Here is an 18,495-nt window from a genome sequence, read left to right on the forward strand (position 1 = left end):
GTGCGGACCATGACCCAGTCTGTAGGGCGACTCATCAGCCTCCCTGTGTCACCACAAACACACGGCACAGACATAGACAGACACACAGAGACACAGCACTCCCTGCAGCCTCTCACCCTCATGGTTTTATATTGTTCCTCTTCCTTGACTTTAGACTCCTGAATATATTCCTCCGCTTTCTTCAGAAGCTGCCGCCACTCTTGAAGTTTTACCTGCAGAGATGAGATTGCAAGAAATAAGTGTATATTTGTAGAGTGTGCTCTTACTCACAAAAAAAGAGTCACTACAGTCTCTGCCACACGTGCCCGGACTGTATATACCAGTCATACATTAATAGTGTAAGTACCAGCCACACATATGCAGATTGTAAGTACTAGTCGCACATATCAGGATTGTGAGCACCAGCGCCAGTGTCACAGACAAGGACACAGACAACGGTGTCACTTCTTTGGTCCTGTTCTTGCCTAGAAAGACACTGTGCTCACTTTGAGCCTAACTGCATGGAAAGATTTAGACTTGGAACTACTTTAAAAACACACTTCGTCCTAGAGACATCATGACATATTTTAGAACAACACACAACCATGTGAAAATATCTAATCTAACACATTTTTATAAGTGCAATAACCATGTGTGCAGCCCATATACCAAGAATAAACAGGAAGCATTTTTGGCTAAAAGAATGGAAAAGGTACATTATATGTGAATTTCTGAATTGATGTTCATTAATGCATACTGTGCAGTGATACAACCTAGTTTCAACCTTCAGCCTGGTTCACACCCTCCTTCACGCACATCCTGGGCGTCCCCATCCCTAAAATTAGATGCTTCCATACATAGATCACACTCAAACCGGGACGAGGGAGGCGTTTTGTCCTACACAGGACACTCTGACCCTCACTGTTAGTAATTCTACAAGACCCAACTCTTTCAACCTCCTCTCCTGCTATTGACCTCTATCAATCTCCAAAACAGCATCCTCAGTATACACTAACGGCCTCCATTCAACGCAGCCACCGCACATTCTTCGAAGACTTCCACCGCCAACACAAGATACATGAAGGAAGCCTTCTACACACTACTAAAGACACTGGAAATGAAACAACTCATCAATAGCCCAACACAAAGTCAACACACCAGGCCTCATTCTATCAGCATCTCCTAATACCTGCGGCTACACACCTATAGCCCTCGACTGGACTGACCACCTTTCCATCCTCAACTGGACAGACCACCTTTCTATCCTCAACTGGCCAGACCACCTTTCCATCCTCAACTGGACAGACCACATTTCCATCCTCAACAGGACAGACCACCTTTCCATCCTCAACAGGACAGACCTCCTTTCCATCCTCAACAGGACAGACCTCCTTTCCATCCTCAACTAGACCGACCACCTCTCCATCCTCAACTGGACCCACCTCCTTTCCATCCTCAACTGGACCGACCACCTTTCCGTCCTCACCTGGACCGACCACCTTTCGTCCTCACCTGGACCGACCACCTTTCCGTCCTCACCTGGACTGACCACCTCTCCATCCTCAACTGGACCGACCACCTTTCCATCCTCACCTGGACCGACCACCTCTCCGTCCTCAACTGGACCGACCTCCTTTCCATCCTCAACTAGACCGACCACCTTTCCATCCTCAACTGGACCGACCACCTTTCCATCCTCAACTGGACCAATTCATTTACTACACCTGAGTATCAAGGACAATCGAAAAGAAGAATAGTTACCTTCCACTCCATCAGACTTCCTTCTGTAATACATTCAATAACTTGCCAGGCACTTCAGACCACCACAGATGTCAGAGCGTAACGAAAACAAATGTGCCATACGTAAACAGGAGAAGCCAAACACCGTACTAAAAACACTAACTATAACTGCAGGTCCTTCATCATAGCAGCTAAATTCTTTTACTACCAAACCACCATCAGTGAGGCAACCATCGGAAGCAAAGCCCTCTTCAGGTCTGTCAAGCATTGAACCAATCCTCTCTCAGAACCCACAGTCTCTGCATCAGTCGACACATGCAATGCCATCAAACAAATCAGATCAACATTATCACCACCTCCACTCTCGCTCCGCTTCCAACCATCCCCCATTGCCACGCCACCCAATGGATCTTCTTAAATCCAGTCTCACGCATGGATCGCCCCAATATCCTAAACTCTAGTCTAAGGAAACCTCTGATGAAGACGAGACCCTTCCTTCATCCATCATCAAATTGCTTCAAGGAGAGGTCCTTAAGCCCTTCTACCACACTGTCAACATCTCCCTCAGCCATAGGACACTTTCAAGCACTGTTAAGAGAAGGCAGATCTTTCCACTGCCAAAAAAACAATCCCTGGGCCCAGCCAACTTCACAAACTTCTGTCCCATTAAGCACCTTCCATTTGTAGGGAAGATCAACAAGAAAGCAGTTGCCATAATCTAGAGCAGCCCTTCCGCAAGGCTAATATTCTACAGGACAACCAATCTGTCTTTAGATCATGCTGCAGCCCTGACACAGCCACACTCCAAGCAGACGACAACACCCCCTCCTCAACAACAAGAAAAACTCTTGACATCATGATCCTGTTCCTGGACCTCTCTGCAGCCTTCAACACAGACGACCATCCAGCTTTGATCAACACCCTGAAACAAGTGGGATTTTCAGACCCGGTCTTGAAATGGTTCAAATCCAACCTCACCAACTGGCACCAGTTCATGCAAATAGGTTCAGCAAGATCACAGAAAATCCCCGTCTCCCGCAAAGCACCTCAGGGCTCCATCCTTTCTCTCTTCATCTTTAACCTCTACATGGGCTCTCTGGGATCCATCCTTACAGACAGCAGCATCAAGACCCATCAGTCTTCAGATGATACTCAACGCTACATAAAATATCCTCACCCAGCCACATCCTCAAACAGCTCAAAACAGCCCCAGATCTAAGCCTGGGTCTCAAACTTAAACCTACCAGGGTTTACCCCCACCCTCAACACAATCCCCTCATTCAAGCAACACATTGCAAAGAAGAGTATGGAAGGTGGATTTCAATGTTCCCTCTTGAAGAAAGTGAAATTGTTTCTCCTGGAAGATGACTTCAGAACATACTTACAAGTCCTTTCCCATAGGAAGGCCCTGTTCAACGGTTGCCCCAACACCACCCTAGCACCCCTGAATGGTAGCATATAGGAAGCGGCGCAGCTCATCGAGGGCTTGAAGAAATCATATCACCTCCACATTAAAAGACCTACACTGGCTGCTCCTTCCAGCCCAGATCATCTTCAGATCCTTTGCATGACTTATAAAGACGTCAATAACAAGACCCCAGCTAACCCGGCAAACAAACTGGCCACGTCCAGGAGACACCCAAGACCAAGAGCATGGATAACACCAGAATGGAGACAGAACAGCGCAAGAAGGGAAAAACAGACCGCAATCCTTCTGCATTCATGCTCCCAGGATCCGGCACAGCATCCCTTTTGATACTCTATGGGCAGCGCTCGCTCCCTCCATCCTATCGTTATTCAACCTTTCTCTAGAGTCAGCGATGTTACCACCAGCTTCGAAGATGGCTCTGGTGCTCTTCCTCGTACTTAAAAAACCTAACGTGGACCCCAAAAACCTGGCCAACTATCGTCACAGTCACTGCTTCCATCCGCCGTTCTTTGGATGTGGACGTTCCTGCTATGCTTGTGCTGATGGACCCCTCAGCGGCCTTTGACATTGTTTCTCATGCAATACTGATAAGCAGACTGCATGAGATCGGTGTCAGAGGTACTGTCCTTCAGTGGTTGGCCGGCCTTTTAGATGATTATACAGCCTTAAGCACACGTGAATTTATACAAGCAATTTCTGCAATTAGATTTCAAATAAAAAGTTCATTTTTGTTTCATGTTCACTCTTTACTATTCCTTGCCCACTGTCAACACGTGTTTTGTCATTTTGGGCATCTCGCCCAGCGACTTCGTCAGGGCTCGGAATAAAACAGAAAGTCCCCAATTTACATATACCACACATTTGTCATACAATCTCAATAATCCTCACCCTGTGACATTATGAGCATTTTTCCTATGTCAAAAGGAAAGTGACCATCTACTACCATGTAGTAGGGGACAGGAGTTGACTAACGGCTAGGGCGGTCGACCTCGAATCTGGGGAACTGGGTTCGAGTCTCGGCAAAGACGCTGAACATCCTGTGATTCTGGGCAAATCACTTAATCTCCTCGTGCCTAACAAAAAATTAATGTGTCCTCATGTAATGCAACTGGTGCTAAGTTAAGCGCTCTGATACCCCATTCGGGTCAAGTTCGTACTATATAAAACTCTGTAACATAAAAAATAACTAATAAAAAAACACGTACTTCAATGCCATATCAAAATTAATATGAGCATCTACATCTCACAGCCATTGGCAATCATTGATAAACATTTTCTAAAATGGAATTCAAATGTGTATTCATCATACACAGGTAATCTTGCGTGTCTTGTGCTAATTTCACCTCCAGCAACCAAATTTCTCCTTAAATTATTAGACTTTTTAGGTGGCCGGACTCAAATAATCACCCTGGGTCCATTTAAATATCATCTGGTTCCATCCCCAAAGGAGGACCGCGGGGGTCATCCTTGAGCCCGACGCTGTTTAACATCTATGTCGCTCCTTTGGCTCAGATCGTTAAAGCGTCTGCTTTTGAAGACATTTCTTATACCCACCATGCCCAGGTGATCATCTCCCTGGGACTCGACATTGACGGAGCCATACGCCGATTTCGAGATTGTATGAGGAATATGGCAGCGCGGATGTCTAAGAACTGTCTTCAGTTGAACAGCGAGAAGACGCAGGTCCTGCTGTTTGGCAGAGCCCAGCATCTCTGGTCTCCTGACCGGTGACCTCCTGAACTGGGGTCAGTCCCCTCTCGAAGACAATCTGCTAGAAACTTAATTAAAATAGACCAGGAATTGGCTATGAAAAGCCACAGAGCCACTACAAGACGAGCATGCTTTGCTATCACGCGGCTTCTGAGGAAAGTGTTTCCCCGACTTCAATCTCCGGCTAGGAAACATTTGGTCCCGATTTTGTTAAAAAGCTGTCTGGATAATAGAGACGCTTTGCTTATGGCTGAGAGCGATACCCTTCTGTCCCACCTACAGGTGAAGCACAGTACGGCTGCCTGTTTGGTTTGTAGCCCCCCGTCAGGCTCTCCTTCTGCCCCATCGACAGGGCCCTCCACCGGCTTCCGGTCAGAAAGCGCATTGTTTTCAAAAGATGCGGCGTTACCCACAAAGCTTTCATGGGCATTTCTCCTTTGTATCTGAAAGGCGCATGAGTTATCATTGTCCTGCTCGCACACTCAGACCCAGCGACAAGGCGCACTAACCATTCCTCGCGTTCGTGCCTCGAGATACGGGGGCAGAGCGTTCTACGACACTGACCGGCGGCATGGACTCAGCTTCCACTCTATCGCTGCTGCTGATCGGATGTTGCTAAATTATAAAACTGTTGAAAACCTGACAGCTTCAGTTATTAGGTGCGAGTTATGTGCAGGCCGAGTGCCAAGATGCAGCTCCAGGTGTGCTTCATTGAGCTTTATTAAATGGATATAACATAACATGCACCCTCTTGACTGATGAACCCTCTCTTGACCTTGTCCCATGCAGGTACCAGCCCCATGCAGGGTCTGTGAGAGAGAACAGACAACCAAAGAAATTATCACAGTCTGTGACACACAGGAAGAGTGCAGGCCCCAACCCCAGGCAGGGTCTGTGACAGAGAAAAGAGAGCCACAGCGAGAGAGCAGGTGCCAGCCCCATGCAGGGTCTGTGAGAGAGAACAGACAAGCAAAGACATGATCACAGTCTGTGACAGGCACAGGAAGAGTGCAGGCCCCAACCCCAGGCAGGGTCTGTGACAGAGAAAAGAGAGCCACAGCGAGAGAGCAGGTGCCGGCCCCATGCAGGGTCTGTGAGAGAGAACAGACAACCAAAGAAATGATCACAGTCTGTGACACATGGGAAGAGTGCAGGCCCCAACCCCAGGCAGGGTCTGTGACAGAGAAAAGAGAGCCACAGCGAGAGAGCAGGTGCCGGCTCCATGCAGGTTCTGTGAGAGAGAACAGACAACCAAAGACATGATCACAGTCTGTGACAGGCACAGGAAGAGTGCAGACTGCAACCCCAGGCAGGGTCTGTGAGAGAGAACAGACAACCAAAGAAATGATCACAGTCTGTGACACACAGGAAGAGTGCAGGCCCCAACCCCAGGCAGGGTCTGTGACAGAGAAAAGAGAGCCACAGCGAGAGAGCAGGTGCCGGCCCCATGCAGGGTCTGTGAGAGGGAACAGACAACCAAAGACATGATCACAGTCTGTGACAGGCACAGGAAGAGTGCAGGCCCCAACCCCAGGCAGGGTCTGTGACTGAGAAAAGAGAGACACAGTGAGAGAGCAGGTGCCGGCCCCATGCAGGGTCTGTGAGAGAGAACAGACAACCAAAGAAATGATCACAGTCTGTGGCACACAGGAAGAGTGCAGGCCCCAACCCCAGGCAGGGTCTGTGACAGAGAAAAGAGAGCCACAGCGAGAGAGCAGGTGACGGCCCCATGCAGGGTCTGTGAGAGGGAACAGACAACCAAAGACATGATCACAGTCTGTGACAGGCACAGGAAGAGTGCAGGCCCCAACCCCAGGCAGGGTCTGTGACTGAGAAAAGAGAGACACAGTGAGAGAGCAGGTGCCGGCCCCATGCAGGGTCTGTTAGAGAGAACAGACAACCAAAGAAATGATCCCAGTCTGTGACAGGAAGAGTGCAGGCCTCAACCCCAGGCTGGGTCTGTGACAGAGACTAGAGAAACACAGCAAGAGAGCAGGTGCCAGCCCCATGCAGGTTCTGTGAGAGAGAAGAGACAACCAAAGAAATGATCACAGTCTGTGACAGGCACGGGAAGAGTGCAGGCCCCAACCCCAGGCAGGGTCTGTGACAGAGAATAGAGAGACACAGCGAGAGAGCAGGTGCCAGCCCCATGCAGGGTCTGTTAGAGAGAACAGACAACCAAAGAAATGATCACAGTCTGTGACAGGCACAGGAAGAGTGCAGGCCCCAACCCCAGGCAGGGTCTGTGACAGAGAACAGACAGACACAGTGACAGAGCAGGTGCCAGCCCCATAGAGAGTATGCAACAGAGAAGAGACAACCAAAACGAGAGAGCGGGCACCAAGCGTTTACAGGGTCTATGACAGAGAATAGTCACAGGACGAGAGCAGATATCAGTCTCATAAGGGTCTGTGACTGAGAATATACAGGATCTCAGATGGAGAACAGACAGGCACAGCAGGAGAGCAACCAGCCTCATAAAGGGTCTGTGACTAAGAATAGACATTTTGATGGAGTGGGTACCAGACTCCTACAGGATCTCAGATGGAGAACAGACAGGCACAGCAGGAGAGCAACCAGCCTCATAAAGGGTCCGTGACTGATAATAGACATATTGAGGAAGCGGGTACCAGACTCCTACAGGATCTCAGATGGAGAACAGACAGGCACCACAGGAGAGCAACCGGCCTCATAAAGGGTCCGTGACTGATAAAAGACATATTGAGGAAGCGGGTACCAAAATCCTACAAAAATCTCAGATTGAGAAAAGACAGGCACAGCAGGAGAGCAACCAGCCTCATAAAAGGTCTGTGACTGAGAATAGACATATTCAGAGAGCAGGTACCCCACTCCTACAGGATCTCAGATGGAGAAAAAACAGGCACAGCAGGAGAGCAACCAGCCTCATAAAGGGTCTGTGACAGAGAAAACAGACAGCCAAAGTGAGAGAGCAGACACCAGCGCCATGTACACAGAAGACACACATGTACATCAAGAGGGCAGGTGCCAGCCTCATACAGGATCTGTCAGAGAGAACAGACAGCAGACACCACACAAAGTAGAAGGCAAGAAACAGACAGCAAGAGATAGGGAGCAGACATCAGCCGCTCTAGGGCCTATGACCGGAATCAGGGAGTTGCCCTCAGAGAGAGTTTACATCAGGGCAGGTTCCAACCCTTTCCAGCATCTGAAATACATTTCAGACACCAGCCCCTTACAGAGTTTGCAACAGAAAAGAGGCAACAGGCTCCTACGGGGTCTGTGACAAGCAACCAGCCCAGCTGAACCTCTGCCTGATGAACCCTGCATTGCTGGGAGTCACCTGCACAGATGCTCTTGGGAGCCTGTGCGCTACACATTGCATTGCTGCACATCTGCTGTGTTTGATACCCTTGGGAGCCTGTGTACTACACATTGCATTGCTGCACATCTGCTGTGTTTGATACCCTTGGGAGCCTGTGTACTACACATTGCATTGTTGCACATCTGCTCAGTATGATACCCTTGGGTGCCTGTGTACTACACATTGCATTGCTGCACATCTTCTGCTGTGTCTGATACCCTTGTGTGCCTGTGTGCTACACATTACATTGCTGCACATCTTCCGCAGTGTCTGATACCCTTGGGAGCCTGTGTGCTACACATTGCATTGCTGCACATCTTCTGCTGTGTCTGATACCCCTGGGAGCCTGTGCCCTACACATTGCATTGCTGCACATCTTCTGCTGTGTCCGATACCCTTGGGAGCCTGTGTTCTACACATTGCATTGCTGCACATCTTCCGCTGTGTCTGATACCCTTGGGAGCCTGTGTACTACACATTGCATTGCTGCACATCTTCTGCTGTGTCTGATACCCTTGGGAGCCTGTGTGCTACACATTGCATTGCTGCACATCTTCCACTGTGTCTGAGACCCCTGGGAGCCTGTGTACTACACATTGCATTGCTGCACATCTTCTGCAGCGTCTGATACCCCTGGGAGCCGGTGTGCTACACATTGCATTGCTGCACATCTTCCGCTGTGTCCGATACCCTTGGGAGCCTGTGTACTACACATTGCATTGCTGCACATCTTCTGCTGTGTCTGATACCCTTGTGTGCCTGTGTACTACACATTGCATTGCTGCACATCTTCTGCAGCGTCTGATACCCCTGGGAGCCGGTGTGCTACACATTGCATTGCTGCACATCTTCTGCAGCGTCTGATACCCCTGGGAGCCGGTGTGCTACACATTGCATTGCTGCACATATTCTGCTGTGTCTGATACCCTTGGGAGCCTGTGTGCCACACATTGCATTGCTGCACATCTTCCGCTGTGTCTGATACCCTTAGGAGCCTGTGTACTACACATTGCATTGCTGCACATCTTCTGCTGTGTCTGATACCATTGGGAGCCTGTGTACTACACATTGCATTGCTGCACATCTTCTGCTGTGTCTGATACCCTTGTGTGCCTGTGTGCTACACCCTACATTGCTGCATCAAGCCTTCTGACACCAACAACTGTCACTGCCACACTGAACCCTTTGAGTACCACGTGAGATCCAAAAACACCCACACACATCCCTACTGATCCTCTGCAGCCGCCTCTGTGGCTCAAGGTATACACCTGTTGTCTCAGCGCTCCGACAGCCGCACTGTGCTCTTTTCCTGTTTCTTATATAGGTTTCACAGAGTGCATTTGCTTACGATCCCTAAGCACCCACAAATATACTTTGTGACTTTGGGCAGTCTTCTCTAGGGGATCCACAGAGTCCACTTTGATCCCTGAATACCCACAGACATATCTTGTGCTCTTCTGCATCCTCTTCTATGAGGCTCATAGTGTTCCACCTCTGATCCCTAAAAGCAGACATACATAACTTGTATTCCCCTGTGAGACTCGGAGGATGTCTTTACTTGTGAATCCTGACCTCCCACATATATACCATGTGCTCTTGGGCACACTTCTCTATTGGATCCACAGGGTGAATTGTGATCTCTTAACACCCGAAAACATATTTTGTATCTTCTTAAAGACTTAACAAGTGACACCACTTGTGGTACCTGAACACCAACACACCTACCTTGTGCTCCTCTGCAGGTTCTTCCTCTGGGTAACTTACAAAGTGTCTTCACTTGTAAATCCTGAACACCCACATACAGTCCTTGCACAGAATTATCTTTGGGGCCCACTGGCACATTATGACCTATAAACAATCACAGACATACCAAGAGCTCTTAGTAGCCTTCTCTATGGACTCTCCGGTGACGTTTGATTCACTGAACATCCACAGACATACCCTGTTCTCTTCTGCAGTCTACTCAATGGCGCACACAGGTAGGGTGACTAATTGACTCTATGCCACAGGCACTCAAACTTTCCATTTCTGAGCTTTTGATTTAACATATTAGTGCATTCTGGGAGTTGTGGTCTTGGTTCATTTTACTGAATCCTATTGCTTCAACACACCAGATAAAAATATATATAAAAGCAAAGTCCAGGAATAGAACAAGCATTGGCATAGCCTATAGGTCTCGCTTTTGGGACCTTATAAGTATTCAGTTATTGTAGGAAGTTGGAATCTGACTGCATGGTTGCCCCCACTTTTTTCCTGGTGTTTGAATGGTTTTTTACTAGTCTGGGTGGGATCCTGCTATCCAGGACCCCAGCCTATCTGCTTACTCCCTTAAATGACATGGAGTGCATATTAGATGCACTAGTGATTGGATACTGTGGTACCTTATGAGCCCCTAGTATATGGTACCTTAGGTACCAAGGGCATAGGTACTTCACAGGCCTACCAGGGGCTGAAGCATGTATTATGCCACCCCTGTGAAGCAGACTAAATCTGACACCACAGGCCTGCTACTGCAGCCTGGGTGAGGTAGTGTCAGCACTCCTCACTGAGATATAGGTTCCCTATATCTCCCCTTACACACACATATAAACCTAGCAGTCACCCCTAAGGCAGGCCCTATCAATCCTGAGGGCAGGGTGCTGGGTTTCCATGTGAGGGGGTGCCTCTGCCTGAGCAGGGCCCCTCTGCAGCTCAGAATCTATTGTCTGTTGCTGTTTGTGGATGCGGTTAAACCATATACTCTTAAGTGCATTATAACCTCGCGGTAAATGCTAACTCTGGGATGGCTGCATCAAAACATGTTGTGTTTGGTGTCAAACGCTTTGGAATCATACCCCCACACCAGTAACTGGTGTGGGAGTATGATTCCACCATCCTAGAGGGATAGACATGTACCTACTGTGGAAACACGGTAGAATCCTAAAAGAGCCCTGGCATCACAAGATGGATGCCACCAGCACAGACACTGGGCTGCCCTCCTGCTGCTGACCGAAACTCGCAGTGGAGGAGGCCCAACAATAGGCATCCTGTCACAGGTAGGTGTCACCACCTTCCAGTCAGGATTTAGTGTATTGGGGCTGGGTGGGTGCACTCCTAGAGTGCTTTGAAGTCCTGCACTGGGGGAGCAGTAGGCTCCTCTGTGCATATGCCAGCTCAAACCGGTTCAGGGGCTACCTGCCCCTGCTCTGGCCCAAAACTGGACAAAGGGAAGTGGGTGTAACCACTCACTCCCCTGACCCTCCCATAGGGGTGGTCATAGAGCTAGTCCCTCCCTTTCTTTTAGTATAAGTTAGGGAAACCTTGCCATTGCAAACTAGATATCCCTGGACGACGCTCTACAAGAAGAATCCTGGACCTTCGACGTTCCACTACCTTTGAAAGATTGAAGAATCTCCCTTGGAGTCAAGGAGTGACTCCCCTGCTTGGCAGGCACCAAAACTTTGAATCAACGGTCGCAAACTTTCCCGTTCCCGCCGGAGTCCGAAGTCCCTGCAGCCCCGGAAGTGGATTTCCTGACTTCTTGACGGCCATCGTGAGTCCCCAGCGGAACTGAGGCGAGTGGACCCCACAAGTGACGAGGAACAGCAATACCCGGGTACCGTGCACTATTTTCGAGTGCAATCCCTTCACAACGTTCTACGAACGTGTGCATTGGACCACGTGTGGTCCAAGCCTCCAGCAGGATTTCCACCGAAGATCAGAGGCCTACCTCGTCCCGAGTGACCGTGGGCTCCTGTGAAGTGAATCCTCCCAAGGAGTCTTCGCGATCCCTTGCCCATTGGCTTGTGGGTCCTCTGAAGACTTTTCTACAGAACCAAAGGGCTCCCCTGGTTGCTCCAGGCCTGCCCTAACTTACCCTTGCTGGGTGAGTCCCTCAGACCTTGCTGGTCTGCACCGCTGACTTTCTTCACTTTCCACAAGACTTGCTGTTGACTCTAATCCGGTTGCTGAGACCTCAGTAAGCTGCAGACTTCGTGGGACACTCCGAATCCAGCTCCTGGGCTCCTGGTCATTGTCGATGCCTCCTGGACCTCGTGGCTGAAGAGTCAAGACACCCGTGATCACCTAAAATCACCCGACGACTGTGGGCATCCATCTTCCTGGGCCCGGGTCACTGGCAAGTGACTTTGAACACTGTCTCCTCTGCTTTTAGGTCTTCTTTCTTCTGAATCCATCCTTGGATTCCACCGGACACTTCTCCTGTCTTCACAAGCAGCAAGTCTTCTTTGGCTCCCATTGAAAACGACGCCGCGACCCGACACCAAAAGACACCTATGCACCCGGCTTCCCTGGGTGAGGTAACTCATGCATTCCGGTGCTCATGTGTGTGTTGGCTCTAGAACTACTTACCCTGTAAGTGACTTGCTTGTAGACTCTCCCGAAGTATCCTAAAACTTTTAAAATTCCAACCGCGACTTGATCCATTGAAGTCTATTGGAATCCGCGGCTGTGTTCTCACACTGCATGCGTCTCCCGTGGGTCCTTTACTTACCTGCCTTGGGTGGATTAGTGAGGCCCCAGCGCTTCTGAAGACCTTAGGCCTTCTCCCCTCTCAAGTCGTTCTTCTTATACCCCTTTTTTTAATATATGATCTGGTACGCCCCTAGGGCCCCTATAAGTGCTTAATTTGTTGTGAAACATTGATTTGTGCATATGTTCCTGACTTCTAATCTCATAAAGAGATTAGTAGTGTGTGTCTAGAAATAAATACATATATATGTTATATATGTACCTGTGTGGTGTCTTTTCATTTGGTAATTCAAGAGATTATAAGGTAAAACAAGCTGCTTTACATTCCTCGGAGACTTAGCCTGAAGGCTGCTCTCCACAGCTACCACTAGGATAGCTTTCTTTAAAAGGTTGTATTAAACCTATCTACCATAAGAGTCGAATTGGACTGGTGCAAGGTGGCCACTTTAACTAGTGACCAGCATATGCCAGGCCAACTTCTCACAGTTATGCAGCACAATATCCTTTTTGCAACAACATCATCTGTTGCATGGCTAAACACTTAAAAGGTTCCAAAAGCGAGACCTATTGGCTATGCCAATGCTTGTTACTTAGATGTACCTTATTTGTCTGTTCTCATGTGTTGGTGCAAATGTTGACAACACATTGATGAGTTTGAGACTATGTAGTAGAATTTCCAGTACACACCGTCCTAAAATTATTTTAGACAAAGAAGATCTCGCGAAACAATTGGAGGTCACGCCCGATTCAGCGGGTGGAGTTTGAGGATGCCATGCCATGAACAGCAATTCCTTTCTCCAATGAACAGTTGCTACATGTCATGTGCAGTCTGTCCAGCAGTGAGACCAGAGAAGGATGCATCAGTTTTATTGCTGATTTTGCTGGGAACATTAGTGATAGTGGGTCAGCAGACGACATGGATTATGGCAGGAGCTCTCTTTAGATCACAGTTGTGCTCTATTGTTGCAAGAATTAAGACGCTCAGTTGTCAAAATGACGTTGTTCGCCATTAAGTGAACCTCTCACAGAGTGAAACTGCATCAACATAGAGGTCACATACTAAATGAGTGAGACCCAGGCGTAAGACTCTTATTCAGTGAGTGACACTGCCCAGAGATGTAAGACACACACTTAGCGAGTGGCAACGTGCTCCAAGAATTGAAACCAGTACCCAGTGAATGGGACTGTGCTCAAAGAGTCAGATATAAACCGAATAAGAGAAACTATGCATCAAGGGGTGTCACTTTTACACAATGAAACTGGGCATGAATTGTGGGAGAGAGACTATGCATCAAATGAGTGAGTCTGTGTTCCAAGACGTGGACTTAGCACCATGTGAGTAAGGATGCTCCCAAAAGTGAAACATACAGTGAGTGAGATTATGCAATAAAACTCACCCATAATGAGTCATATGCTCCCTAGAAACAAACCAGCATTTGCAATGCAATCAGTCTCGTCTTTGGAACCTTATAAGTATTTCGCTATGCAGCACATTATCCTGGGTGCTGCAACATCTACTGTTCTTTAACATGGAAGCTTTGACAATAATAGGCACATTATCGCACTGCTTTTAGGCCGATACAACTCTTTCAGCCATCTAGCTGTACATTTTAACACTGACATCTGGTCGGTGGCCTGCAGCACCCGCTATGCATGTTACCAGTTCCTTGCCAAAGGCATAACACTGTTTAAGTTGTGTCGAATTCAGGGGCATAGGTATCATCAGTGCAGCATGTGCAGTGGCACTGGGGCCCAGGGTTAAGCTGCGCCCACAGCACACTAAATATGACAAACTTTTACTAGCCACCCAGGGTACCCAAGGCATGTCTTCCTGTTTGCACTGGCGCCCAAGAACCCTTACACCATGCACATGTCCAGGGGTGCAGTAATACAGAACCAAGTCACAGGAGGAATAAAGCACGGACCGGGGCACATCTCTACCTCCTAGCATCGCAATGGGCGAATCAAGGGCGATGGTTAACTAGTGAAGATGTAACAATTTTAGCCTAAAGGAGTACATATAGAAGCTATGAGTGGTGTGAGAAGATGTGTTTTCATTCTGATGCACATGCGTGTGTGCCTCCGTGCAAGGTAATACTCGGGTGAGCAGTGCTGCAGACTGAGCACGTCACCGTTCTAGAGTGCAAAGCACAACTAAGGCTGGGATGCACAGCAGTGCTGTAGGGCGATGCACCGAAATAGTAGAGGGTACACAACATGTCCGGGATGCTTATCAGTGCAGCCTCGGTAGTTCATGGCTGCACAGGACCTGTGAGGATGACACTACTATAGTGTAGTGCAAGATAGTGGTACAGGGTAGTGCACTGCAGTGCTGCATTAGCGGTGGACACAGCGCTGCACTTGAGATGTCCAGTGGTGCTAGAGCAGAATTGTATGTAGTCATACAGAGGGGTGCATTACAGTACTACTGTATTCTCCAGTGCTACAGTGGCGAGAAAGGGCAGCGCTACAGGGGGAATGCAGGGTAGCTCGGATGTGCTGGGATACACAGTAGGGGTATGTCAGCCATGAAGAATAAAGAAAGAAATTTCAGGCATGAAAATCAGGGCGCTTACCTCAGATTTGGGCAATAGCACTTCGGTAAACCAGCCAAAAGTAGCAACGAGCCGACATGGGGAGGTGGAGGGATTGGCGACAAGGGAAGATGCAAGGTGAGCACAGCAACAATCGGGTTTGGAAAACCTCTGCCGCCATATTGTAAAAGGTTGTAGAGAAGCATTGAGAGTTCACCCATTTATGTGTTGGTAGATTGCGAGCTGCCATGTTAAAATCACATAGTGCACCAGAAGTAGTGGCGGCAGTACTAGCTGGAACAAGCATTGGCAGCGCGGCAGTAAAAGTAACGCCGCGCTGCCGTAAAAGCGAAAGTCATAGCGATCAAGATCACTCTGAAAGCGAAAGTGATCGCGATGACACGCTAAAGCATGCTAGGGATGGGCGTGCAGCAGCGGGGGGAGGGGCAGAGATGGTGCTGAAGGCTGACGCAGGAAAGGCAGATGGCTGGGCGAGAAGGGAGGGGGGGAATGCGTGGAGTAGCTGTGCGCGTGCACACCATCGTGCACTCAAGCTTGTAGCAAGCACAAAAATGTGGGTAGCACTTTTGAAACCCACCTACTAAATGTCTCGCAGAGCAGCGCATGCGCTGGCTCAGGCGAGGCCTAAAAAACGGCGTTCCAGTGACACAGAGCCATCTGGCCAGCCTATACAAAGGGTGACTTTTGACCTCTGAACACTCACACGCAGCTTGTGCTCTCCGTCTGCCCCTTGGTGTGGCTCACCAAGTGACTTTGTGTTCCCTGAATATTCATAGACATACCTTGTGCTCTTCACTTGTCATTCCTAAACACCCACACGCACCTTGTGCTTGTTTGCAGGTTTTTTATTGGGGCTTGGTGTGCCTCTGTGATCCCCGAATGCCCACAGACGTGCCTTGTCCTCTTTTCCAGCCCTTTCTTTGAGGATTGAACAACCTGTGATTTCCTAAAATCCAACTTATATACCTTGTATTCCTTTGTATGACTCATTGCATGTCTTCATTAGTGAGCTCTGAGCACCCACTCACATAACTTGTGCTCTTGGACAACTATCTTTATGGGACTCACAGGGCGCCTTTGATCACTGAAGACCCAGAGACATTGTAAATTCTGAAGGGTCCAGGAGTGTATTCACTAGTGAATACTGAGCACACACATACCCTGTGCTCTTCTGCAGCCGACTCTATGAGGTACACAGAGTGACTTGTGACCTCTAAGTACGTGCACACATAGCTCGTAATTTCTGACTGCCTCCTTGATGGGGCTCACAGAGTGACTTTGTGATCCCTGAATGTCCACAGACATGCCCTGTGATCTTCAATTGACCCCCCCCCCTTATAGTCATATGCAGGTTCATCAATGGGGATCATAGTGTGAAACTGTGATCCCTGAATGCCTATAGACATACCTTGTACTCCTCTGCAGCCTTCTCTAGAGGACTTGCTGAGTGTGTTGTATGCTCCTTGGACTCCCAGCACACCACACATATCATCCTTTGATCCTCTGCACAGAACAGATTCAGTTTCTCGTGATGTTTCTCACACAGATTCTCCTCTGGGGGCCTCACGGGGGGCAGATGAAGCTGTTTTAACATTTCCACCATGTTCCCCAGTTGCCTGTTGGGTTGGAGGTTTTTCCCAGAAGATATTTCCCTGCACTGTGGACAGGGGAAGTTTCCATCTCCTCCCTCCCAGCTCTGAGTGATGCAGGAGCGGCAGAAGTTGTGTCCACAATCAATAATTATCACCGGATCAGTAAAATATTCGAAACAGATGGAACAAGTGGCCTCTTCCTTGAGGTTCCCGAGCTGAGCTGCTGCCGCCATGATGCAGGAATGCAGGAAGTAAACTTAAGTTTCATTTCTCTGTCTGTGTGAAGTGGGCGTGTCTGCCCGTCTCTGGCTGCGCTGGGACTTCCGGGTTCATGTTACAGTCACAGAGCTGGACAGAACTGCCACTTGGTTTTGTTCTCACTTTCTGCAAGTCTCAGGAGCTGGCCCTTAACAAGCATTTGCAATGCAATAGGTCTCGCATTGTTAAAGTTTGCGCTATTGGTGTTGCATTATTTAGCTATGCCAACAGCTGAAACTTTAATAATGATACCTGTTGCATTGCAAATGCTTGTTATACTGATGGCTGCATGGATGGATAAATGCCAGGATTATGTGGCATGGGGTAGATAGGTGGATGCGTGACTAGATGCGTGACTATGTGCCTTAACATCTCTGTAGGCTAGGCGTTTGCCTAAAGATCTGCTGGTCACTTAGTTATATGCTTGCATTGCTGACTTAAACGTTTATCCTTCTCAGTAAGAAAATATGCCATAGATGTGGGTAAAAATAGGACGTATTTTAGAGCCGGAGGAAATCAGTTTAAGCTGTGTAATATTGAATTATTACAATAATGAAAACACTTGTATAATTAAATGATAGACAGGTTGATAGGGAGAGAAAGATCGAGAGATAGTCAGATATTGCATTTGGCATACTGAGGCATCAGAATGAAATATAAAGTGCCACGCACACGCAGAAACGAGTAGTGCAAATCGTGATTCATGACAGACATTTTAACAAATGCGCGCCAGGCCGCCAGCACCAGGAGTCTTGGACGCAGCCGTCTGACCTGGCCAAAGTCTCTCAGGTTGGGTTTGAAGTCACCACGCGTGTGCCCGTGTCGATGCCTGCCCAGGGCCGCCGACGGGAACGGGGGGTGAGAGAAGAATGGAGGGGCCGCATGCCCCCTCGGATTCCCCCGTGCACTGTTGCGCACCTCGCTGGCCCCACCTGTCACCTCTCGCACCACATGTGCACTATCAGGGGGCCACTGACCCGCCTCTCCAGGGTGAACGCCTTAGGGCGGGGAGACCGTTCAGATTTGTTTTTGTTCCCCTGCACACTTGGATTGAAATTGCTTCGTGTTTCGGGTGGCTGGCAGTTTTGCAACCCCACTTATTGCAGCCACCTGGCGCCAGATGACAACTGCTATATATCTCTGTCTAACAGTATGCAGCAGAAAATTATACCTTGTATTACAACTGGAGATTATCCCTACCTGATGATCTAATGTCACGGGCCCTGGTACAAACGTATATTTGGGGACCCTGTTCCGAACAGCTTTGAATTTTTGATCTAGTTTCAGCTCTTTCGCGCCCTCTTTGAGCAGGTCACTGACAGTGCACAGACACACTGGTCCAAATCGAAATGTATTTACATCTAAAATTCAGTGATATTCTCGTGTGTGTTCACTATTGTAACGCAGCGGCAGCTCACT

General features: G+C 48.6%; 1 protein-coding gene across 1 annotated transcript in view; it reads right to left on the reverse strand.

Moving 5' to 3' along the window:
* The window catches only part of LOC146869472 (E3 ubiquitin-protein ligase TRIM39-like), an 86,267-nt gene extending 69,175 nt beyond the window's left edge, over positions 1–17,092 (reverse strand). The window contains exons 1-2 of the mRNA XM_085599860.1: positions 16,635–17,092; positions 117–212 (exon numbers count right to left, since the gene is read on the reverse strand). Of these exons, the coding sequence (XP_085455986.1) occupies positions 117–212; positions 16,635–17,051 (513 nt within the window). The 5' untranslated portion in view covers positions 17,052–17,092. The remainder of the gene's footprint in view (positions 1–116; positions 213–16,634) is intronic.
* Between the last annotated feature and the right edge of the window lie 1,403 nt (positions 17,093–18,495).

Source organism: Triturus cristatus, chromosome 1_1, assembly GCF_964204655.1.
Source record: "Triturus cristatus chromosome 1_1, aTriCri1.1, whole genome shotgun sequence".
Taxonomy (NCBI): Eukaryota; Metazoa; Chordata; class Amphibia; order Caudata; family Salamandridae; genus Triturus; species Triturus cristatus.